This window comes from Cyprinodon tularosa, unplaced genomic scaffold (assembly GCF_016077235.1).
Source record: "Cyprinodon tularosa strain WSP-4 unplaced genomic scaffold, ASM1607723v1 ctg671, whole genome shotgun sequence".
Lineage (NCBI taxonomy): Eukaryota > Metazoa > Chordata > Actinopteri > Cyprinodontiformes > Cyprinodontidae > Cyprinodon > Cyprinodon tularosa.
In genome coordinates, this window is record NW_024039420.1 from 13,393 (window position 1) to 39,375 (window position 25,983).

The 25,983-nt window shown below is 38.0% G+C and overlaps 2 protein-coding genes across 2 annotated transcripts; one reads left to right on the forward strand and one right to left on the reverse strand.

Moving 5' to 3' along the window:
• Nucleotides 1–2,360: 2,360 nt before the first annotated feature.
• Nucleotides 2,361–7,077, reverse strand: chmp3 (charged multivesicular body protein 3). The gene is made up of 6 exons (XM_038267411.1): nucleotides 6,920–7,077; nucleotides 6,465–6,525; nucleotides 5,306–5,485; nucleotides 5,100–5,221; nucleotides 3,385–3,499; nucleotides 2,361–3,274 (listed from the first exon to the last, which is right to left on the reverse strand). Exons 1-6 carry the CDS (start codon nucleotides 6,962–6,964, stop codon nucleotides 3,132–3,134), a joined length of 666 nt encoding a protein of 221 aa, XP_038123339.1. The 5' UTR covers nucleotides 6,965–7,077; the 3' UTR covers nucleotides 2,361–3,131.
• A 1,254-nt stretch (nucleotides 7,078–8,331) lies between these two features.
• Nucleotides 8,332–25,081, forward strand: hspa4l (heat shock protein 4 like). Its single transcript, XM_038267395.1, has 19 exons — nucleotides 8,332–8,686; nucleotides 11,840–11,897; nucleotides 13,446–13,583; nucleotides 13,665–13,787; nucleotides 13,870–13,969; nucleotides 14,048–14,181; nucleotides 14,249–14,493; nucleotides 17,130–17,206; nucleotides 17,285–17,436; nucleotides 17,528–17,634; nucleotides 17,768–17,901; nucleotides 19,622–19,818; nucleotides 20,679–20,753; nucleotides 22,680–22,823; nucleotides 23,592–23,717; nucleotides 23,806–23,913; nucleotides 24,001–24,120; nucleotides 24,206–24,367; nucleotides 24,451–25,081. The coding sequence occupies exons 1-19, from the start codon at nucleotides 8,580–8,582 to the stop codon at nucleotides 24,625–24,627; spliced, it is 2,484 nt and encodes an 827-aa protein (XP_038123323.1). The 5' UTR covers nucleotides 8,332–8,579; the 3' UTR covers nucleotides 24,628–25,081.
• Nucleotides 25,082–25,983: the final 902 nt, after the last annotated feature.

Here is a 25,983-nt window from a genome sequence, read left to right on the forward strand (position 1 = left end):
ATGATCTAGACTCCATCAGCTTATGATAATTATATATTGTATACATCGGTCTGTGCTTTATAAAGACATTTAAATGGGAGACAATAGTGGAACTTTTTAACAGCTTTCTGATGCATTTTCATCTCTTTTAAACTTGAAGCATTATGAGAAAATATCCTAACAACAGGGTGGTGGCAGTGTGATGTCTGGGGCTGATTTGCTGCTTGAAGATGAGGTAAGCTCTATTGCATCACAAATTCTGCACTGCAACAAAAAATCCTAAAATAGATCCATCCATCAGTTTGTGACCTTAATCCCAGGCTATGAAGCAGGGAAATGATCAGAAGCACACCAGTAAGTCCAATGGCATATCATTTAGTAAATTAAGTGAGCCACAAAGCTAAGGTTGCAGACTCCTGACCTAACAGATGAAAACTGCGATTTCCTCTTGGTACAACTGAAGCCTAAATCTAACTGCAATTTCTAAACAATTGCTCAAGGAAATGGTAAAGGTAAAATAATAAAATTGCTCCAACAGAAAAATCAGTAATTCTCTCTTCTGTCTGCACATATGATCACATTAAATTTATTTAGTATTGCACTACAATATCTGATCTAAAACAATTACAATTTTATTAAAAATAAGTGTATTACCCACTAATTTAAGCAACTATGATGATCTGCCAAAGGAATTAATATTTTATGCTCTTAGAAATAATATAAAAACTATGCACTATTTTTCTTTCACATTTTAATGTAAATCATCTAATTCTATCAGCAAGTTCTCTGATTTACTACTAGGTCCAATATAGGGAAAATAAACTTATTTGTAGTGAATCTTTTTAATACAGGGGTAAAAAGAGGGGCCAGTACTAGTCCTACAGTGGCACTGGTCCTTGCTGGCTTTGATAAATAAAAATCAATAATTTATTTGTACAAAAAAGACAAAATTTAATCAAATAAAGGAATAACAATAATAATGCTTATGCAGAATTTCACTTTAAAACTGTATTCTTTGCTATTGTAACCATATATAGATCCATATACAAGCAAAAAAATAAACACTGAATTGTTCTTGGGGGCCCGCTTCTTACCATGGGCCCCTAAGTAGTCAGTTCAGCTATGCTTTGGCACGGCCCTGGCTTATAGGGATGCAATAATTGCTTAAAAAGGCTGCTTCTGCTGAGGAAGCTTGAATTAAGGACACCCAACTGTTCATCTACAGTCCTGTCATCTTTTTCTGAATTTATTTACTATCTAATCACCTAGCAACAGGAGATACATATATATATATATATATTCAGGGCTGGCCAAGAAAGTACAAACAGATTCACTGTCAGAGCTGCTGCAGCTCAGCTTTATCCAGACAGTGGCCTGAAACACAAGATAACAGACAAGGTTTGGTTACAGTGCAACAAAGCCTACAGAGGAGGACTGGAGCAGGAAGAAACCCAATCCTTTTGTTCACTTCAAAAGCTGAGAAAATGTTTGAGGACATTATGAACCTGAGGTGTATCAAATCTCAGGAAAAAAGAAAAAAAAAAAAACATAATGCGGTCTTAGCCTTATTAAAACAGAAAAAAAATAAATATCTGTTATGTCTGTCACAAACAAAGCATGGATAATAGTTCATGTTCATAGAACACCATAAATATACACATCTCTTTACTGTAGATCTTATATATTAGAAGTAGGTGCAGTGATATGAAAAAAGGGGCCAACAGATTCAATGTTAATCTTACTGCAATAAAACTGATGTTATACAATTTTCTATCCTTTTGACTGCAGCTCAAAACACAAATGCATATGTGAAATTGCTTTAGCTCAGTTTAACAGCCTAGAATCGTGTGCTTCATCATGGTTACTGTTAATCAGCTCCCCTAAAAAAATACAACATGGCCACCCCCTGTCTTCTTGAAACATCCACAAATACATAAACATCAGTTATTAATATAGACCAAGTTATAATACTGATATGACAAAAAACATCAGCTGATACCGGTGTTTATGTTGGTATATAATGCATCCTGAATTAGATAAAGAGCTCTGAATATCAAACAGGACCTGGAGGGCATGTATTTGTGGTGCAGTGGTTAGTGCACGACGCTGCCGACTTGGGTTCGAATCTGACCTGTGGTCCTTTGCCGCATGTCTCTCCCCCTCTCACAGTGGGCCTACTGTCCAAAAAACAGCCACTAGTGCTGTAAAAACTTAAAAAAAAAAAAACAACCAAAAAAACAGGATGTACAGTGTTTAATTACAAAATGTTTCCTGACTTTCTGAGTGGGCATTTGTGGCTAGCAGGTTCACATAACTCGCAGAACTTTTCCTGATGAAACCAGTCTCAGCTTAAAAGTGGGACGAAATAAGGTAGACTGATATTTTCTTCCTTAAAAGTTTATTGGTTATTTATTCTTCGGCCATCCACATAGAAAAATTATACACACAATACTTAACAATGCATAAGTTCTGCAGTAACCATGTATTCTTTCTACATACTCTTCTTTTGGAGGAAAAAAAAAAAATCAAACCGTGACTTCAAGTCATAGCGCCAAACAAGCTAAAGCTTATTGCAAAACATTGGTAGAACTAGTATTTTATTGTGAGCATACTCAACACTTATGACCACATAAAGAACAGATATATAATTATGAATATACAGAAGTTTAACAAACCAAATATCTGCCCATCACCTCTAGTGTTTCAGATACTGTAGACCGATTAATTCTTGATAAACTGAACAGATGTTGCTTCCATAAAGTTTCCAAAGAGATTAAAAACTGCCGTTGAGGATGATGACGCTAAACTCTGTGACACAATTTGTCCTCGGCTGGTCACTTTGGATCATAAAATTCACGTAGGACAGAACGAGAGAGAATAACCCTTTTAGGCACAGAAGGCTGTTCATACTTACATTATATACACCTCCATAAACCTTCTGATTGACTTTGGAGAATAAAGACGTCGCTAAAGTCACTGCAGATAACAGAAAACACCACCCTTTTATTAGGTCGGATAAAAATAAACAACAGCACCTTAACTGCTGTAGCACAATGTTAACCCAGATGAAAATGTAAAACCAGAGCATGGAGCGGAGGATGCTCAGCACTGTTTCTGTCCCCGTGCAAACTGACTCCAACACCTGCAGTACTTTAGCTCCTCAGAGCTGCCAGTCTGGACTGCATGGCTTCAATGTCCTCCTCCTCCGACTCTTCGTCTGAAGCAGCAGTCGCTCCAGCCGGCTGAAGATCTGGAAGGGCATCTGTGACTTTGCTTGGAGCTTTACCAAGAGCCCCTAATCGACCAAAGCAGAACCAAACATGTTTAGTTTCATTCATTTCAATCGAAGTGCTTGATATTAATCTTTTAAAAAAAAAGAATTCTGTTTTCATTTTAAATTCCCACCTGCTGTAATCTCAAAGAGGATCTTGTCAACCTCTTCCTCTGCTGCTTCCTCCATCTCTTCTCCATCTTCCATGCTCTCAAATGTGTCCTCCAGCATTTCCTCAATGATTCCAGCCTGATGGTTTACCCAGAGGAAATGTACAGTAAAGCATGTTAGCTGGTCCTTTATTGATATTGGATGTTAATTAAGAGATTCTATTAATTATTCTAGCTAGGGCTGCAACAACGAATCGATAAAATCGATAAAAATCGACTTTTAAAAGCGTTGGCAACGAATTTAATCATCGATTAGTTGTGTCGCGCGATTAATGCGTCATCCGCCGCCGCCGTCATCCGGGGGAAGAAAAAAAAATATGGCGGAGCGAGTCAGCGCCGCAGTTGCAGTGTTGCCAACTCCGCGACTTTTCAGACCCCTCCAGCGACTATTTTTCAAAAAAGCGACTAGCGACAAATCTGCCGACTTTTTACGGTGTCACTGGCGGCTTTTGCCTGCCGTGGGGCGCCTCCCCCATCCCAACGCCTTTCTCCCTCTCCCACAGGAATCCCTCTCAGCGCGGCAGTCAGAGCCGCAGGATTTTAGTGAGGAGTTTACCCTCAGCGTCCAGACTGCAAATGAAGCGCGCATGCGCCGGGATTGACGGCGCAAATTGATCACAATAATTAAAATAGCCTGCGCTTTGTAAAGTGAAAAAAGTGATAACATGCAACTTTTTTCAAAAGAAATGAACATGGCACGGAAGCACCACTGTTATGACGCAGCACCTGAAAAGAAAACACTTTGGAGCCTTCGATGGCAGTGAAGAGAGCTGATCAGCAGGATGAGTAACCATGTTTGTTTGGTTTTAAAGTGGGGAAACGTAACGTTAGTTTCTCAGGTAGCTCATCTGATGCTTTCCTTACCTTGTTAGTAGGTTACAGACAGGGATAAGGTTGGCTACTTATTTTACTTTTAATTTAATTTACATTTGTTTAAGCAGCGTTTATATTTTCTTTATAAATAAATTAACTTGCAAATTATGAGGGCAAGGCTTTTAAAGTTTAAATCTTCTGGCAAAGATAAAGAAAAGAAGATCCTGCAATTTATGGAAGTAAAGCAGAACAAAATCCAGCAAGATCAGTAATATGTCAATTAATTATCTGCCACATTCCCATGTAAATATCTGTCTTTGGAGGATGTTTTTTTTTACCACCCCTAGTTCTCTCATTTTTATTCCAAATACAATTTATAATTTGAATCACAGGGCTATTTTTATCTCTATGGTTCAGTATTTTCTCAAGCAGCAACTTTAACTGCTATACTTTCCTGTCTTAAAAGGCAGAACTCTTCTAGTCTAAAAAAAACTAATTTCTTGAAATGAGGGGACCTATTGTTGAACCCCTTAGGGGCTTTAAAAAACAAAAATGCCTGTCTCTTTTTGCGCTTTATGAACCAAAGTAGCCTATATTTTGTGGATGTACAGCTACATTTCTCATGTAAGTTTGCGTAGTTTTTACACAAACATTTATTTTTCATATTGCACCAGTACAGTTAATGAGCAACCTGTACTTGTGTGCTTGTTTGTTCTGTCTAAAATGTTTATTTTGGAATAAAGAGGTTAATATCAAATTTTTTTTTTTGTCCGATTCATCGATTAATCGAAAAAATAATCGGCCGATTCATCGATTTTTAAAATAATCGTTAGTTGCAGCCCTAATTCTAGCCGAATCCTGCCGACCTTCATCATCTCCTTTGACAGCTCCCGCATTGTGGCCTGGATCTCTGGGATTTTCACTAGATTCTGCATGGCTTTCATGACGTCTGTGCTCTTCTGCAAGGCGCCAGCAACACGAACCACAGCTAGAAAACAGAAAGATGTGTTTCTACACTGACAACAGCAGTAAGTGTTCTCCCTGACGACCATGGCTTTGCTCCATAACTCACCCAGTTGATTCTTCATGCTCAAGAGTACCGAGTTCATCTGAGCTTTGGATGCATATAGTTTTGTGACGGCCCGTTTTGACTGAATCATCTCCTTTGCGAGGATCACACAAACATCTTTCTGTCCCTTTTTGGCAGCATCTTTGATGGATCGTTTCACTTTTTCCTCTTCTCTCTGGATGTCTGAAAGAAAAAGAGGATGTAAGCAACAATATCATATTAGAAACAACTTCCCAAATGTGCTTCAGGCAAAAGCTTAATTAATATCCCAGAAGTTTAGTGTATCATTAGGGAAACAGGGTTACAGATTCATGCATGTCAGCTAAAAGTAGATGCTTTTCTAAACTGCAGTAAAGTCCTACAACAATGAAAACAGACAAGAGAACATTAAAGCCAATGAAAACGATAAAACCTTTTTTTGTTAGCTGCACTCTGCACTAAAAAGTACAATCAATGATTTTTGAAAAGACGTACCTTCTACACTTAAAAAAAATATATAATAAATTCACATGCACAACCCTGTGCCTGCTCACAAGAGGGAACGCCTATTAAATGCATGCGAGAGCATGCACAAGCCCATTTCTCCTTGTGCTTGCTCTGTTTAAAAGTCACTGTTTGCATCACTCATATAAGCTTATGAATGAAGATCTGCAATTTTTCCACTATGTCAGCTCACCACCAGTATGAAAATGGGGATGAGCACATTAGGACGGCCTTACGTAAACAGTTCACCAGAATGATTGACAATTAGGAGGACCACTTGTTTTAACCCAGAAAAAGAACATCCTCCACTATAACTTTTAATTTTTGACAATGAAAGATGTTCACCTGCGCAAGCTAGTTTCTGGGATAAGAATACTGGGATCAATAAAGAAAGAAAATGTTCTGTGGACAAAACCTTGTCTACAAACATGTTTATCTGTTAAGTGTGTGTGTGTCTTGTGGTTAGTGCAGAGGAAAAAATTAAATAAAATAAGAATCGCACATTTGGTTTAAGAAAACTAACATTTTTAATTTTTGGTAAAAAACACACAGCTTTACTGGATCTAATTTTACATACAAATATTTTCATAGAAATATATATATATATATATATATATATATATATATATATATATATATATATATATGATGATTTTGAAGACTTTTATCTGAACCTTACCTCGGATTTGTCTGTCAATCACTCGCATCTCCTTCCTAATTTTTTGAGACCACTCATTGATCTGAAACGACACATTATAAAACATGTATGTTATATATGCGTAGGAAAAGCTAACCTATTTAGGTCAGAAGAGTAGAAATATGCTCTGGGTTTGTTTACATTGATGTGACCAACAGCTGAGAGCTAGCATGTAGACTATAACATTCCTTCCACATCAGTGACTAAAAATAATCTAAACCAATAAGTGTGGTTTATTTATATCAGAATATGGAGCAGTTATTCACCCTGCTATGCTAGCAGTGTTGGTGTAAACAAAAAAACGATACTACTGTTCAGCCTGCGGTAGTAACACTGTCAGCTAGCATTAGCAAGCTTAGCTAAATAAGCTCCTAGAGTTGTCTAATTACGAACTAAGTCCTAACAAACAGTCCAGATATTCACTTTAAAGTACTTACAAGCTCTTTGGGGGGTTTATCTGGAGTCCTGCCAAATAGACCCATGTTGTCTGCTGGCTTTAAACCAAACTAAGCTATAGCTGAAAATTGCTAGATGGGCGAGCTCTTCTACGCTCACTTCCTGGTTTCCAGGGCTGCGTTCGAATACAAACAAACCTTCAGTCCTCAAGGTTCTCAACCATTAAACTCACCAAAAAGTGTCCAAGTGAAGCGGATACCGAACGCACAGAAGAGGATTAGAGACACTGAAAAAAAAAAAAAAAACAATTGATTTTTAAATTTTATTTTAGTTTAATATGGGGAAAATTTTTGAATTCTGACTTTTATCTCAGAATTCTGACTTTTTTTTCTCAGAATTGTGGACATATAAGCTAGAAGGTTGTGCAGAAAGAAAATCCACATATCCTTTAAAAAATTGTAAAAATATATATATATATATATATGTAACCCCCCTCACTGTCTGTCTTTCAGTAGTTAACTTTGATGATCTGCGAATAAATTTAGTAGGTATTTTTACCCTTTTTTCTCAGAATTCTGGACACATAAACTAGAAAATAAATTATATTGTGTGGAATCTATCTATCTATCTATCTATCTATCTATCTATCTATCTATCTATCTATCTATCTATCTATCTATCTATCTATCTATCTATCTATCTATCTATCTATCTATCTATCTATCTATCTGACTGCCAATAAAATTAGTATTTTTTACCCTTAATATAAGATAATTAAAAATTATGCACTTCAAATAAGAGACAGTAGTACTTGTGTCTTATCTGCTCAATTCCATCCCATCCCAATCCCTTCCATTCTATTCTATTCTTATTCTATTCTATTCTATTCTATTCCATCACATTCTATTATATTCTTATTGTATTCCATCCCATTCCATTGTACCTTATTATATTCTATTCTGTTATATTCTATTCTAATTCTATTTTATTCTATTCTATTCTATCCAGAAATGATTACCAGAGCAGTCGTTATTTCCACTTCCTAAATGGTGGCTGAAAGAGAAATAAGGTTTAGATTTTGCTCAACTTGCTCAAATCAATGCTTTTATGTAGTTATATACATTTATTTACTATTTGGAGCATTACTCTAGCATAAGCTCCACGCAGTGTTGTACTATTGCCACTATAAAGCGGTGTATGAGCGTGGGAGGATGCGTGGGGTAGTCCGCTCTCAGGCAGGTGAGGGCAGAAGCTCTCACCTGACAGGCTTAATTCAGAGCAAACGTGATCGCGACGTCGCCGCGTTGCATATGTGACGTAAGCAAGCTCCACTTTAACAGTGAGGTTCTAGATCGTTCTCTGATCGATTGGGTGATGCACCAATGACGTACGGCCCTCTGAGCTGGACGCAGCCAATCGGAGAGCTTTGGAGGGGCGGATTCCCGCAGCATCATGACCCGTCAGTGGCGCTGGGTGATGTTAGGGCCGCCTCAGAGTTGGAGAATCCTCTCTGGATCTTTCCTCTTCAGGGATTACTCTGAATGAGTTTGCTATAAACAGCGCAGCTTACATAAGAGCCAGTAATTCACTTTGTTCAGCACCAAGGAAGCTTGGATTGTGTGCAGAACTGGTTATTTTTGTTGTTTTTCCCTCGTGTCAGTGCGGCTTTTGCGCAGGAAAACTCATATTGTGGTGCTCATCATGTCAGTGGTTGGTATCGACGTGGGTTTCCAGAACTGTTACATCGCTGTGGCCAGGAGCGGTGGCATTGAAACGGTGGCCAATGAATACAGTGACAGATGCACACCGTGAGTATTAACGCTGAGCAGCATCATGGATAATTACGCAATATTTAGTCTAAAGGACGCACTGGCCGCGCGCCGCGAAACTCATGCGTAATGAGGGTTCTGGTGGCGCTGGGAGCTCAGGCCCAGTGCTGCTGCTTCTCCATTCATACAAGCAGTTATCTGAGGTTGTGGTTCTTTAGACGCCTTATCAGCCGTCCTGTATTTACTGATTATGACCTACCACCAACTGAAAAAAAAGAAGCAGATATCGTCTGGTGTTGATAATTTGGCACGGAAATAAGAGCAATGCTTTTTAACATGACACTGCAATGTTGAATGGCCCTGAAAAAAAAATGTTGCACATCCTTAAATTCTCTAGAACCCAGCCCAGAAAATGTCACTGATCCCATAGCTCGCTCTGATCCAACATAACAGACATTATTCCGATATATGCACATGCTGGCCTCAGTGTGTGCAAATTGCATTTGCAGCATCTCCTTGCAGGAATGTGCAGCAAGGTGAAACTAGGGAGTGCCTTGTCAATTGCAGCCAGTAAGAAATGGATCCCAAAATGTGAGGACAGTAGCAGCACCAGTTATAGTGACTTGATCAATTATTCATTCTCTAACTAATTTATTTTGCTTGTGCTTCTATATATCACCTATATTCACCTATATGTTTCAGATCCTCAGATTAAAAAAATCACATTGGACAAAAACAACTTCGTAAACACAAAAATAACAACAAAGGTTTTTAAATGATTATTTTTATTCTTAAGTGTAAATAATGATTCAGATGCCAATATAGCTCTGGGAATTGATGTCCCAGAGCTAGATGATAGCCTAACAGATTTGCTACCACAAGCAGACCATTGTGTTTGTTGCCATAGGATTGCGCTTGGTACATAAATATGAAACTTTTTTGAAAATAATTTAGGGAGTAAGATCTATACAACGGATATGGAGATGGAAAGGGAGGTGAGAAATAAATAGGGGCTAAGAGGAGAGAAAAAGATCAACAGGAAAGTGGGAAGAAAGCATGGAAAGAGAACAAATAAAACAAAGCAGCAAAAATAGACAACACAGAAGATCTACAGTTACTCCTAGAAATCTGCTTCCACACCTGCATAATTCAATTCAATTCAGTTTATTTCTATAGCGCCAATTCACAACACAAGTCATCTCAAGGCCCTTTACAGTTCAACCAGATCATACAGTCAAATTGATTCAAAGTTTTCTATCTAAGGAAAACCAGTTGATTGCTTTGACTCATTGAATCAAATAAAATCCCTGACACTAAGCATGCTTGTAGCGACAGTGGAGAGGAAAAACTAAATTTTAACAGGAAGAAACCTCCAGCAGAACCAGGCTCAGTGTGAGCGGCCATCTGCCGAGGCTGAGTGGGGTTCAAGGAGACAGAAGCAGAGATACAAAAAGCAGCTGTAAAAGGCGGCCCCGTCCAGGAAACACACAGCCAGTCAGGCGAGCTCTGAGTCAGCTCCCATGTCAGAGGATGAAGAGAGAACATCCAGCCAGTCACATTTAGAGAAACAGGACTACACTAGAAAACAGGCAGATCTCCAGCATCTATAAACAAAGGTGTTGATGGCAGCAGCACAGCTGATATTTCTCTCCAGGATGGCGTCACAGCCAAACAGGAATAGACGAGGCAAAGCTACCATGAGAAAAAGCAGAGAGAGCAGAACGTTAGAGATTGAACTAACAGATTCTGCAGAGTAGGAGAATAGAGAGAGAATTAATCAGAATGATGAAATGGGGGTTCCTATGTCTTCCAGAAGTCTAAACCTATTACAAGAGGGAGAGAAAACAGAGAACATAAGAGCAAAAAATAGGACAACCAAAATAAACATCCAAAAAGTTTCAAGAGCAGCAGGTATCCCTTTGATATCCATGTGTATGGAAAGCAAAACCTATTGTGATTACGCACTATTATTCAGGGTGGTATATTTCTACAGCTTAGTATTAGCGTGTATAAATGAAGACCTAGGAACCAAACTCCAGTGGTATGTATCCTAGGGAATTCCCATGTTTAAAGGATTTACAAAGCTTCTTCAGTAGGAAAATATGCTCAATAGCAGGTGTGGGTGGCCCTAGACTCGTCCTACAGGACCCTGGATAGAACAAGAGGCAATGCAAGCCTGCAGCATTTTAGGCCCACAAATAAAAAATACTACTCATAAAAAGTTCTACTTTTAAATTGGCATCTTCCAGATACCAGTTACATAAAGATATGAGATTTGTATTATTAAAATGCAGGCTGTAACTGCAGTAAATCATAATGAGCAATTAATTTGTATTTATTGATACTGTTATGTAACAGACAATGGAGAAAATTGTTTAAAAAAAAAGTCAAAAAAGTTTGTTTTTGTGATATTCAAATATCAGAAATTCACATTCATGTGCAAGATCAATCCAAATTATTATCATGTTCATAATATTTAACAAAATGGCATAGACTCTCAGTTGGATTTAAATGTAAACTTTGACTAAGCCTCCCCAAAACCTTAATTAATTACATTTCTTAAGCCATTCAGAGGGGTCTAGTTCATGTAGGAGTTGGGGGCCGGTTAGAGTACAAGAACACAAACTGATTTTTTTAAACATTTAGATATGATCTGCTGCCTCTGAAGAACTTTTGTCGTACTTCATATTGTCAAACAGGCACAAATTAAAACAATATTTATGTATGAGTGAACCTTATTCCCAAGATCATGTAGATGAATTAGTTACTTCTTTAATTAGAAAGGGCCTAAGTTGGTTTTCATATGAGGTCATTTATGTTTGAATAGCCTTTTTTATAGCTAGAATAATAACTTTTCAAAATAGTTTTGTCTTGTCTTGGTTGTGATTTGAAATATTCAAGTGTAGCAATGAGAATGAAGGAAATGTGTTACGTTGCAAACACTATCGTACTGTGCTATTAAAGCAACGCTAGTAACATGAGAGCAGTGGCTTTTTTCTAATGTCAGACAGGCTAAATTCTGAAAGTGAACTGGTTTATCTCGCTGCCACAGTTTATGGTTCCTATCCAGACTCCCTTGTGACATTTCTTTAATCTCAGCTCTCAGGGTGTAAAACATTCAGTCCATCATAGCTTTTTATGCTGCTACACATCTTACTTCTTTCCTTAAATGCTTGTATTTCATTGCATTAGGGCTTGTGTGTCTTTGGCCTCCAAGAATCGGATGATTGGAAATGCAGCCAAGAGTCAGGTAAGGTCTGCCGTAACATTTGTCTCCTGATTGTATTTTTAGCTACTACTTTATTGGGTTCATCATCTCGCTTGTTAGCCCTGATGAAGAATCAGCAACAGAGTATTTCTCAACCCCAAACATGTGGAAGCTAAAGCAGGTTGGCTTTACTAGCAGAAGACCACCCCAGATATCTATTCTGTTAGTTAAGCGCTTTAAACTGATGGAGTGACTTAGACAGGATCGTAAAAATTGGACATTTGGAAAAGGAAAAATCTTACCTGGTTTGAGAACTGCAATAGACAGAAGGTTGAGTTGGAGTATGGAGGAAACTAACTAGAAAGTGTGGATCAATTATGAGTTGTATAAAAGGTTTAGTCTCTTTAGTTCCACAATAGAACCATTTGAATTATTTTTGACCATGTTCATCCTGTTATGACCACAGTAGCAGGAAAAGGAGCCATGTCACAAAGCTTAAACTTTCTCAAAGTGCTTAATCAGGGCATTTTCATAAACTGCAGTGGTTGTCAACATCTTGTCCAACAGAACAGTTTTGGGTTGTGTTGGAACATGAGATCCTTATCATTGAAATGGAGCTAGCAAATCTGTAGCAAATGAATAGTGGTGGGAATTTGTACCAGGAGGGTTAGAGTGGGGCCCGTGTTTTTTCATGGGGGCACAGTACAAAAGAATTAAACACACACAAAAACTAGGGCAAGAGCGCATTGTTTAGTACATTAAGTGAGCCACAAAGTCAACGTTGCACACTTCTGATCTAAAAGACCAAAACTGTGATCCGATCCTGTCTTAGTATTGTGGAATCAATGTTTTTCCTTAGCCTATTTGTGTGATAAAATGTTTGTTTGAATAGAAGTAATGATAGAGAGATTCTGTTCCATTCACTATGCTATACTGTTTAGGGGTACAGAAAGCAGGTGCCTCCCCTCCCTGCTCTAGATAAGGCTGAGGGGAAGGTCATTAGAAATAATGAGTTCAAAAAGCCTCCTTCATGCTATGGTTAAAACTTATGCTCGTATCGTTCTCCCGTCCTGTTTCTGGTGTGAAAGTAATACAGTTGTCTGAAATGTTTATCTGAGCAAATTTATGTCTTTTGAGGAACTAAAGTGTTTCTCTTGGAAAGATTCAATGTTTGTGTGTGTGTATGCTGTGGATTCTTTTTAAATGTAGGGGTGTGTTTCTGAATGCTTCAGAATCGCACTCAGCTGTATTCAGCTGGTTTTTGCCATTCTCCTCTGCAGAGTAAAATAAAACCTTTTCTTCCTTGCATATCAACTCTCAGTGCTCATTTTTTACTCCACAGTATATAGACTGCAGCTTAAAGCTGACTAGAATTTCTAAATATTTGATAGTAGTAAATTGTCTTGGTAAAAAGATTAAACTGGTCGAAGAGGTGAATTTGCCAGGACCAGTCCTGGCCCCTGCTGGCCTTTGGCTAGAACCCCCATGGGTCCAACCCGCCCACAGGTGTACCAAATAAAGAGTCCAGACGAACGTCTTCTTCTCTGTAGACTTTAACTTTCCAAAATATTTCTTCTGCCTTTCTACCAGGTCATAACAAACTTTAAAAATACAGTCCATGGCTTCAAAAAGTTTCATGGCAGAGCGTTCGATGATCCGTTTGTCCAATCAGAGAAAAGACTGCCTTACAGCCTGCATAAGCTGGCCAATGGAAGCACTGGAATTAAGGTAACATCGCCGTCCTTAAAACAAATCCTTTATGAACACTCCTTCAGCCATTTTTTACCTGGCCTCGTTAACTGTTAACAGGTGCGCTACCTAGACGAGGAGAAGGTGTTCACGGTGGAGCAGATCAGCGGGATGCTGCTCACTAAGCTTAAGGAGACGTCGGAGAGTGCGCTGAAGAAGCCGGTGGTGGACTGCGTGGTCTCTGTGAGTGACTGAACATCTCGGCCTTCTGTCAGTGTAACTCAGAGCCCTTCAGGGAAATTAGCTGATCTTTTTGGTGTTGCAGGTCCCTAGTTATTTCACAGATGCGGAGAGACGGTCAGTCCTGGATGCAACTCAGATTGCAGGGTTGAACTGTTTGAGGCTGATTAACGACACCACAGCAGGTCAGTGTTACTTTGGTCTACACTCAGAAAACACTGAAGGAAATGGAAATGATTCAAATAAATCTTAATTCTTAACAGTGGCATTGGCTTATGGGATCTACAAACAAGACCTTCCTGGTCCTGAAGAGAAGCCCAGGAAGGTGGTGTTTGTGGACATGGGACATTCATCATTCCAGGTCTCCATCACAGCTTTCAACAAGGGGAAACTCAAGGTGAGTACATATTTTCACATGATTTTCAGAATAAAGGTTAGTATTAATCGTCTCGATCACTCGTCAGGTCCTTGCCACGGCATTTGACCCGTACCTCGGGGGGCGAAATTTTGACGAAGCCTTGGTGGATTACTTTTGCGAGGAGTTTAAGACAAAGTACAAGCTGAACGTGAAGGACAACCCGAGGGCTTTGCTGCGGCTGCACCAAGAATGCGAGAAGCTGAAAAAGCTAATGAGTGCCAACTCCTCTGACTTGCCTCTAAACATAGAGTGCTTCATGAATGACATTGATGTTTCCAGCAGGATGAACAGGTCAGTTTTTATTTCATGTTAGATAAGGCAATGTAGGCATAATTTATTATACTCCAGATATGAAGGGGTCATTCACCATATGAAAGGATCAGTCTGTGTTAAAAACTGGATAAATCTTTCACCTTTAAAGGAATAGTACACCCAAAACATGATTGGCCTTCATTTTCTACTCACCCCCATGCTGAACAACACCCTGGAGTACTTTTTGATATCTCAAATGCATCTGGAGATCTGGGAGGCTTCTTGCTGTCTGCTGACATTCAAATAATGGAGGTCTATGGTGACCGAGACAGAAAGGTCCATAAAAGTCCACAAAAAACGTGTCATATGCCTCCATACTGCTCGTCCAATGTATTCCAAGTGTCCTGAGTGGGTAGCATCCAGAATTTACTCGAAACGAAGTCATTTAGAATGTTTTTAGAGCATAAACAGTAGTGTATAGGATTTCCTGAAAGCGCGCACATGCGCGCTCACGACGCTACGGAAGCCGGCAGACCAAACCAGCGCATTCAGCTCGGCAAAAAACTCATGCTCTTCCTCAACACTGAAGTCCTCAGACATTTTTCTTTCGTTGTTTCTTTCTTTGCACAGGTAAACAGCACATTTCTTCTTCTACGCTTGCATTATTGGCAGAGCAGACGCTGAATGCGCACTTTCATCTGGTTTGGTCTGCCGGCTTCCGTAGCGTCGTGAGCGCGCATGTGCGCGCTTTCAGGAAATCCTATACACTACTGTTTATGCTCTAAAAACATTCTAAATGACTTCGTTTCGAGTAAATTCTGGATGCTACCCACTCAGGACACTTGGAATACATTGGACGAGCAGTATGGAGGAATATTGACACGTTTTTTGTGGACTTTTATGGACCTTTCTGTCTCGGTCACCATAGACCTCCATTATTTGAATGTCAGCAGACAGCAAGAAGCCTCCCAGATCTCCAGATGCATTTGAGATATCAAAAAAGTACTCCAGAGTGTTGTTCAGCATGGGGGTGAGTAGAAAATGAAGGCTAATCATGTTTTGGGTGTACTATTCCTTTAATGTGACATTATCTATATATCCATCCATCCATGGGTTCTGATGCCTATCTCCAGCTGTCAATGGGCTAGAGGCTGGGTACGACCTGTACAGGTCGCCAGTCTATCGCAGGGCAACACAGAAACAAACAGGACAAACAACTATGCACACTCACACTCACAGCTAAGGAGAATTTAGAGAAGCCATTGACCTAACAGTCATGTTTCTGGACTGTGAGAGGAAGCCGGACTACCTGGAGAGAACCCACACATGCACAGGGAGAACATGCAAACTCCATGCAGAAAGACCCTGGACACGGAATCAAACCCAGCACCTTCTTGCTGCAAGGCAGAGTGCTAGCCACTGTTCTATTGTGATCTATATGAAAATTTGGCTGTGTCAATGCAAATGGCCTCAAATTTGACCAGGTTGTCTATTTTTGGATACACTTAAATCTGATTTTTTATGTATTTTCCAACCCAAAAATCCTTTATTTTAAAATCCCATCGAAATATCATGAACTTTATATTTTCCACGAGATGATGACACATTCCTTCTATTATATGTTAATAAATTTGCATACATTTGAAAGGAAATTTATTTGTTTACTACTGATTTGATTGAATCCCCCCAGAAAAGGTTCAGAAACAGTAAAGCTGACAATATTTGACTCCCTCAGGGTCACATAATAATAATGGATGATTATTCGTTGCCTTGCACCAAAAAGTTCCTGGACATAATTCTGAAAACAGCGATTTTCTGCTTGGAGTTGCATGTCCTTTTTGTACATTAGGGGTGTACTCCCACTGTCATCCTAAAGATTACTCTTAAGTATGAGCCGTGAATATTACATATACAGTGTAAAAATGAACAATATTTGCTGAATATTGAGGACTTCACTTTTGTGTCCAAGACAGACAAATACAGCACCACTAGAAGGAAGCCAGAAGGTTAAACCTGTTGAAGCATCTCCTGGTTTTATGACAGCACTGGAGTCTACCTACATTAAAAATTTTGACCAGCAAATATTTCTCTCTTTTTGTCAAAAATGCCTAAGATGTGTCAGATTTGAGTGATATTTGGGAATGTCTCTAGCCCTAGCTGGAGTAAAACTGCCAAAGCATGATGCTACCTCCACCATGTTTGACTGTGGGTTACAGATCTTTTTTGGAATAATCCTCAGAGAGCTCTATTTGGCAAATCTGGGACTTCCAGTTCTTGCCTGTGTCACGTCATAGATCTGCTACTGATGATGAGTGTCCTCACTTTGTTGTCTGGTAATTGCATTGCATTGTTTACTCTTTTGTAGCCTTCTTCTGACTGATACTTTTGAAAGTAACTTCTTCTGATGCTTTTGGGGTTCTCTGTACATCAAGGCGTTTTTTTGGGAAATTGATTATTAACTGTGTTTGGGGTTTATCTGGTGCTTTTTACCTGAAGACTGCATCACTGCAGCCTTATTTGTAAGAAAGATGTCAGATTTTGTTTGGTGAGTTTTTTAGCTTTTAAGTCATTTTAATTTTTTTTCGGTTTGCTTTTTTTGCATCACAGTAACCTTTCTGTTTAACAGCAGTCTGTAGACTCTACATCCACTCTAAGCAGTTTTTGTGTGTCTGCAGGACTCATTTTGAAGAGATGTGTGCTCAGTATCTGATGAGAGTGGAGACGCCACTGAAAACAGCCTTTGAACAATCAAGTACGAACCTTTGAGAATATCATCCCATTCTAAAAAAAAAGAAGGGGTTTTCTCATTAATGTGTCTGTCTCTGGATAGAGTTAAATCGGGACGACATCTATGCAGTGGAGCTTGTTGGAGGAGCCACGAGAATCCCATCCATCAAAGAGAGAATCACCAAATTTTTCTCCAAAGACATCAGCACCACCCTCAATGCTGACGAAGCTGTTGCCAGAGGATGTGCCCTTCAGGTGGAAATCCTCTCTGAGTTTCAGCATCTAGGGAAAATATCCTAAGGATGCAGGATGAGCACTAACTGTGCGTGTCTGTGTTTGGATGCAGTGTGCAATTTTGTCTCCAGCATTTAAGGTTCGGGAATTCTCAATCACAGATGTGGTTCCTTTTCCAATCACGCTCCGGTGGAAATCACCCTCAGAAGACGGACTGGGGTAAATATAATGTATTAAAAGCGTGATTTATTGACCTCATTACAGTTTTACTCACCTGAATGAGGAGATCAGTGAGTATGAGGTAATGTTTACTTTATGTTCTCTAAAAGTTTTTTTTTTTCTTCCCCTGCAGAGAGTGTGAAGTTTTCAGTAAGAACCACCCTGCTCCTTTTTCCAAAGTGATCACGTTTCACAAGAAGGAACCTTTTGATCTGGAAGCGTTCTACAGCAGTCCTCAGGAACTTCCCTACCCGGACCACAGGATAGGTACTGGTGCTGATTCTGCTGCTTTTGCAGAGAACAGAAACCACACAACAGTTTAAAGTGTTTGAGTACAGAAGAGTTAAGCAATACTTTACAGAATTCCTCTGTTTTTACTTTTATTACATAAGCATATATCATAGTAATTATAAATTTCAATGAATGGTTTCTTATATTGAGAGAAAAGGTCATTCAGAATAATTAGATTATATGTGAAAAGTGATAAGGCTCATAAGCCTAAAAACTGTGATGCTCTTTGATAGCAGAAACAGGCATCAGATATTTTTTAAAGCTGTAATGAGTCCTTAAACGTTTCTACAGGTTTTTTTTTTTTTTTTTTTCGCCCAATCACTCACTAAGAATAGTTTAAATAGGCCTCATTGGAGGTTTTTTTTTCCAACCCATCTGTTCAAGATTTATTTATCTAAAATCTGAAATGATTATATTTTCTCCTTCAGTACTTTTGGATAAAGAGCACAATTATTGGGTTAATGAATCAATTACAGCTAACTGTCTAGGTCCTAAAGTGGTAGATCATAGAACAGAATAGAATAGACTTAAGTACAAAGCAAAGAAATGTAGTTTGCGTCTATCCAGATTTGCTAAACAGGATATAAATATTTATTTACAAGTGCACAGAGACTATGTATGTATGGATTATAAATGGTATATATAAACAGAGAGTAACTGAAAGAGGTTATAAAATAATTAAATGTGAAAAACTATATACAGATTATACAGGAAAGTTAGGATATGGATTATATATATATATCAGTGGTGTTATAATACAGGATAAATAATGACAGATAATTGCAGATAAAAGATTTATACAGCTATAGTTGTGAAGTGCGTGTTAGATCCATGGATGCGTAGAGCTGCTCCACATCATTGCGGTACCAGCACCATGTTTAAGTATTAGTATACTTTTTTTCCCCATAACATTTATTTTTAATTTTACACAGAATATAAGAATTGACATTTTTTTTCCCCACAAGTCCTGATCTTCAGGATCAACAGGATTCTCTTAGGCATATCTGAGATTAGGTTCTGTGTTTTGCAGTGTGTTCTTTTTTGGTCTAGAGACTCTGATGCTGTAATTTTTTATGAGCTTGAGGAGTCATTACCACTCTCTTTGGGTTCTTGGATAGGCCTCCTGGAAAGATTATCCCATGTTCCATGTTTTCCCCATTGGTGGACAAAAGTTTTCAGTTTTAGACTTTGAAATGTTCGGTAATCTCTCTCAGACTGAGAATATCAGTAACCGTTTCTCATCAGTTTTCAAACTTCTGTAGATCAGCATAGTCCATTGCATTTTAGGATATTTTAGCCTACTTTATGTTGTCAAGCAGGTTTTGTTTAAAGGTGTTCTTGATTCTACTGATTTTGAAGAAACCTGACCTGAAGCTGCTGAAACTGGGCCTAGAATTATAAAAAAAAAAGTTTTATCACAATTGAGTATTAAACAAGGGGGTGATTACTTTTTCATAATGTGTCAGGTTGTTTTGAGTAATTTATTACCCTTAATGAATCAAATAAAAATTAGAAAATACTTTTTCTATTTACTTTTATTTTTGATCAGTACTAATGTGTTTGAACATTTTAAGTTACATAAAATAGCTTCAACAAGGGGGCAAATACTTTTTTTTATCTACTGTAGCCTATGGCTTGAGAAACAAAGCTCTCTATGGGTGTATAACCTGCTTGTTTTATTTCCATTTATTACCAGGCTGCTTTTCAGTTCAGAACGTGGTTCCTCAGCCGGACGGAGACAGCTCTAAGGTAAAGGTCAAGGTGCGTGTCAACATTCACGGCATCCTCAGTGTGTCCAGTGCGTCGCTGATCGAGAAGCTGAAAGGAGAAGCAGAAGACATGCAGATTGAATCTGAGCCGCCTGCACAGAATGAAGGCAGAGCAGAGGAGCAGGTAAGGTTCTGATCTACACAGCTAACGTGTTACACAGAAACCTGGTTGTGTAATAGCTCACAGTATCTTCTTTTAGAGATATGTGATCCCTGAGAAATTATGCAACACATCCTTTTAGATTTTAACAGTTTCTGGAAGACTTTGAGAGTTTTTACTAATGTTTAGTCCAGTACTTGAACATTTTCTGATAGATGGGTTTATCTTTATTTTTTGCCCGTTTAATTCTGCTTCTAGAATCTATCCTGAAGTAAAAAGCTCCTGAAGCTAGAAAACATGAGCTAATGTAGTCCAGGGCTGCACATAAACATGTGATCACAACACTGTATATTGGGATGTTGAAAGTGATGAACCCAAAACTTACTCTCTTATTTTTGTCTCTCTTTTCCATCAGCACTGTTTTGCTGTCATTCTCTGCAAGCTTTAGCTTCTTAGCCATTAAAAGAAAATAAACATCCAGTCTGAATATCAGGACAGTGAGAGCCCTTTAAACGGTCCAAATGTATTTTCTCGATGCAGCATTTTTTTATGCCTGGTGCTTAAAACATTATGTTCTGTCAAATGTTGCATCAAAGTATTTCTTTGTGTTTGTAATGTTAAATATATAGGCAGCGCAGGGGTGACTGGGATTAGAGATATGGTGCTGCTTTAATTTATTCTGATGCATAACAGCAAACATTACAAAGAAGGAGAGCTAATCTAAACCTCCAGATATTTTGTTACAAACATCCTATCTTTAAGACTTGCTCTATTTTCTATATAAATTGGAAAGTCTGTGTAGTAACAAGCTGAACTTTACGTCATTTACGTTAATTTACATTTACTTACGCTGGTATTAAATAACTGAATGTATTTTGCCCTAGAACAAAATGCAGGTGGAGCAGGAGGGTCAAAGCCAGGGAGATCAACTGAATGAGGAAAGCAGCTCCTGTAGTAAGGTAAGTCAGGCGTCATTTGATACACAGTCTTAGAGTCTGTGGTCCCCGAGCCCAGTCCTCAGGGCCCACTGTCCTGCATGTTTCAGCTTTGCCAATGCTTCCTGTATTGAATGACATCTTCTTATTTGCATGTAAAAACCTACATCTAAAACAAACAGGACAGCAGCTTCAAAGAACTATAGCCAAGCCTTTATGTCAATTTTGAATCTTTGTTTTGATTAATCAATTTATCCAGATCTGTGGAAACTTTTTAAAAGTCACTTTGATGGACAGAAATTCAAACAAACCCATACCAAGGCAAAATAGACAGCCTACACATCACTTTGACATAATCCATATCTACTCTTATGTTCAGCATGCTCATAAACAGGTAGGGGTGTCCCAATACCGATATTGCAACTTTGAGAATTTACAGTACAGATACTGGCATTGACCTGATATGACATTGGCAGGAATCATACATGGTTTTATGACTTATTTTGTTCTGTAGAAAATTGGAAAAGTCTTGATCCACTAATACTTCTAAAACAGTGAACGGTAATCAACAGCAACATTTATGAGAACAACTGACCCATGTAATATTAACCAATTGATAAAAGATTCCTTAAACAGAATCAGAGCATTACTATAAGCCTGACAATATCGGAGATTTAAGATGCAGACCGATATTAGCTTTTTTGCTAATATGGGACCGCTATCCAATAATTATGTAGGATCGGGACACCCAGATAAAGAGGTCTAATTGTAGAGCTGAAGGTTCTTACAAACGATTGGTTGAAAAAAAACTAATTAAAAACTGCTATTGGATTTCTGGACTCCAGTGCAGCTTTTGATATTGATCACAAACTATTCCTTATGAAGCCGTCAGCTTAAGGCTTTAAAACATCAGCTATTAATTAAGAGTAGCTATCTTATTGAAACATTGTGTTATGTTTGATGGTATTTGTTTCGATTATAAAACCCTTCCATGTGGAAATCCATAAAGTAGACGCTTAGGTTCTCTGCTTTATAGCAGTTTTCCTATTAGAAAAAGCATGAATTACTATATAAGCAGATGATTTCTTCTGATAGGTTAGATCAAGTAAAGTTCTGAGTGTGTGACTGACTATATGATGAAACAGAATGCTTCAAAGCAAAGTGTGTGCTGAGCTATAAGTATCCTATAAGGCAAACTAAACTGTTGAAGACTGTTGTACAAAAACAATCAATAGAACAAGCAGAAGAAGCCACGCTAATGGGAGTTTTAATAGAGAGAACTCTTTCTTTCTTGGTCTACATGCATTAAAGCGCTCATTACTAAAGTGAGCAGAAATATTGCTGTAATCTGACTAGCAGCACATTTTATGTATTTTAAAATAAGAAAACTACAACTACAGTCTTAAATTCTTGTCATCTTCAACGTTCAGCTTTATTATTGAATGCTTAAAAAAACATCAGGATAAACTGCAGGTAGTTCAAAATAAAGCTGGCCGCCTGGCAGTTGAATTTCATTGTAAAACAGACGTGAATTTCATCCTTTAATGCCTATCAAGGATCAAAGTCGGTTACAGACTATTATCTTCCTTCATTTTTGATTTTGTTTTTGTTTCAAGATATTGCACATTTTTTTGGTAATGTTTATAAAAGTATGATTTTATTGTAATGCCTGTGGTGCAGGAAGAATAGTGTCTACTACGAGAGACACTACGAGGATCCTTAAATACAAAAATAAACCAGGGTCGAGAACTGCTGTTTTACTCTGCATGAGTCACACACACCCTACTGTGTCCTTAATGCCTTGATAATTGATGGTAATGGGACCCTGCAGAACTGGAAGGATATAAATTCTGAAAGAATTAGTTGTGGTTTTGCTCTGTGAGTCTTTTTTTTATGTAAATGCAGCCAAAACACATGTTTAATGTGTGTAAATTATTTATTCTGTATAAGGAAGGGGCAGCTGGAGAAAAGCAGGACCCAACAGCTGGAGGCAGCAAGCCAAAAGTCAAGGTGAAGAGTATTGATCTCCCCGTTGTGGTCAACAACATACGGCAGCTGGATGGAGATGTTCTTGCTAACTTTGTGGAGTATGAGGTGAGAGATGCTGTTGCCTTTGAAAAGCTAAGTCCTTCAGTCTATGCTTAATATAAGGAATAAAACAAGATTTCGCTGAAAGGAGAACGTCTGCGTGATTAAACCAGAACATCAGTTATTTAAATGCAAAGACCCTTCTCTGCCATAAAGAATTATTTGAGTGTCAAAAACTTTTGAAGCATCCTCGGTTGTCTGTCTGAGTTTTTGGGTGCTGCTCCACAAGGAGAATAGATATTGATTTGCTCAGTTTGTCTGCATCATTTCAGCCTCTAGCATCGTTCACCCACAACAGAGTTTAATTAAGGAATAGTCCAAAATTGAATATATAGTAGACTGGAATAGAAATATAGGACAATTTTCAAACTAAACTGGAAAAGGGGTCGTAGGGATATACACAAGGTTTATAAGCTACAAGATATAAAAGATATAAAAAAATAATTAGAAAAAGTAAGGGAACATTTGCAACAAGAAAGTATGTTTGCTTGTATGTATATTTAAGCAGCAAAAAAAAAAAAAATGCCTGTAGGAAAGGGAGGAAGGATCTGTGATAACACTCCTCTGTGCATTTAGGGTGCAGCAGTCTCTAGCTATGTGGCCGTTAATAATGCTGCACTTAATCCTATTTAGTTCTTTCCTAGATTAGAGCGTGTTTGTGTCTTTCTCTGTCATGGATTGGGCTGCTGTTCAGATTGTACATGGCCCTCGCCCCCAATATGAACTGTAGAAATGTTTTCAGAGCACTGAATATTTTTACCTTTTCCCTTTCAGCGTCAGATGATTTGCCAGGACAAACTAGTGAAGGAGCTGAACGATGCTAAAAATGCAGTGGAAGAATATGTCTATGATCTGCGAGAAAAGATCTGTGGGATTTATCAAAAGTACATTAGTGAGGAGGTATGTCAAAATTTTTTTACTTTAAAGCAGCAAAGACTTCTATGTCTGAGCATATAGACCAATGCAGTGCTCCTGATATTGATAACAGGATGGTAACCGATTGACGTTGATGCTGGAGGACACTGAGAACTGGCTGTATGAGGAGGGAGAAGACCAGCCAAAACACGTCTATGAGGAGAAGTTGGGCGCTCTCAAGGTTTGCCTTCATATGCACACTTTGAGATTACATTTCTACAATCTACTGGGAACATGCAGATTTTATTAATTCAGCGTGATTTTCCAGAGATTTGGTGAGCCCATACAGGAGCGGCACAGAGAGAGCGAAGAAAGGCCGAGAGCTTTTGAAGAACTGGGGAAGAAACTGCAGCTATACATGAAGTTTCTGGATTCTTACAAACAAAAAGTAGGCTTTCCAAACTTTTTCATCCTTCTTTAAATCCTTAAAGAACCTAAAACTTTTTCCCTAAACAACCTCTTATTTTCTGAAGGATGAACGTTTCTCACATTTAAGTCCAGAGGATGTAAATGCTGTGGAGAAGTGTGTGCATGAAAGCATGGGCTGGATGAACAACAAAATTAATGCACAAAGCAAAGCTGCAATAACTCAAGACCCAGTGGTTAAAGTAGCAGAAATAATTGCAAAAATCCAGGTATGAATAGGTATTTAACACACCCTTCATTAGAGAGGTTTAGACACTACAATTTACTGACTGCAGGTTTCCACCCAATCTAGGAACTGGACGATGTTTGTGGTTCAGTTGCCAACAGACCAAAGCCAGCTGTCGAGGAGGCGGCAGACGTTAGCGATCCGAACAACGGAGCTAACAACGGTCCCGCAAGCAGACAGGAAGCAGACGGGAAGGGAAACCAGCACCCAAAGCCAGGCGCTAAACAGATGGAGGTAGACTGAGGACCAGACTGACAATCATCACGGCGTTTTCCATTACGCTCCTCCTAGGAAGTAGAAACACAAAAGCTGGGCTCACGTCTCAGTCGTCACCAGCCTCCTCCGTGGATTGTTATCGTGTCATCTCCCAGTGGACTTCAAGCCTTCAAAACCGTTCATTCCCATGTGTGACAGTGCTGTGCTTTACTCTCTCACATCTTCCACATGCAAAGAAAAAAGTTCTGTAACTGGTTTAACTCAGATTATACCAGAAAGATCAATCCAGTATCACCTGTAATCCCAAAGACCAGTAAGAATATTAAGTACTGTTCAAGCAACTGTTAATGCAGAACGACTAGTTCACGTGCGAGAATACAAATCCTGTATATGTATCCGTTTCTAATGGGTTGAAGTGATGCTAATGTCTAGAAATTGTAAATATGATTTTAGTAAATAAATCAGACTGCATATATATGTACACTGAGGTGTTCTTTTTTGTGTGTGCCCTTTTCCCAATATAGCTCTGGGAATCTAAGTCCCAGAGCTAGACAATAGACCAACAGATTGGTTTTCACAAGAAGACCGTTATGGTTGTTGCCATAAGGTTCTGCTCAGTAATTATATATGAAGCTTTATTGAAAAGGATTTGGGAAATAAAATCATATGCAATGTCTTATTCTTAATGTTTCCTAAGAAAATTTGTGGAACATCAAATTTTTAGTAAAAGAAAAAACATATATTACAATATATTTTGTCTCTATCAATCAAAAGGAATTTTAATATCTTTGGAAGAAGAATTTAGATATAAAATATGCTAAAATTAACCTATGGTATATCATTAAAGCTATTTTTGTCTTTCTTCCAATTAATCTGTGTACAATGATAGCACTAATATAGTATAATCATAAAAACTCATGGAATTCTATAAGTCTTTCCATGTAGATGTTATATTTGATAAAATTTTTATGTATGTTTTTGATTTAATTAATATTTAAAGACCTGCTGCATCTTGTTTTTTAAGAGCAGCCAAGTTTATCAATCCTTACATGGACCAATAGGTTGTTTCAATACTAATAGATTTCCTTTATGTCATACTGCCCTGGACATACATCTGCTCTTTAAAGATTTATTGATAATTTTTATTGAATATAATTTTGTAATTGTTTTATTTATATATATATATATATATATGTATATATATATATATACATATATATATATATATATATATATATATATATATATGTATATATATATATATATATATATATATATATATATATATATATATATATATATATATATATATATATATATATATATATATATATATATATATATATATATATATAATAAAAATTATGTAGTTAAATAATTCTA

What these genes read in the sequence shown, in the direction of transcription:
- chmp3 (XM_038267411.1), bottom strand. Translation starts at nt 6,964, where the DNA reads ATGGGTCTATTTGGCAGGACTCCAGATAAACCCCCCAAAGAGCTT. An exon ending in GATTGACAGACAAATCCGAG is followed by an intron (nt 5,486 to 6,464) that starts GTAAGGTTCAGA and finishes TTTTTCTTTCAG; the next exon opens with ACATCCAGAGAGAAGAGGAA. An exon ending in TGTCAAAGGAGATGATGAAG is followed by an intron (nt 3,500 to 5,099) that starts GTCGGCAGGATT and finishes GTAAACCATCAG; the next exon opens with GCTGGAATCATTGAGGAAAT.
- hspa4l (XM_038267395.1), top strand. Translation starts at nt 8,580, where the DNA reads ATGTCAGTGGTTGGTATCGACGTGGGTTTCCAGAACTGTTACATCGCT. An exon ending in TACAGTGACAGATGCACACC is followed by an intron (nt 8,687 to 11,839) that starts GTGAGTATTAAC and finishes TCATTGCATTAG; the next exon opens with GGCTTGTGTGTCTTTGGCCT. An exon ending in ATGGAAGCACTGGAATTAAG is followed by an intron (nt 13,584 to 13,664) that starts GTAACATCGCCG and finishes AACTGTTAACAG; the next exon opens with GTGCGCTACCTAGACGAGGA.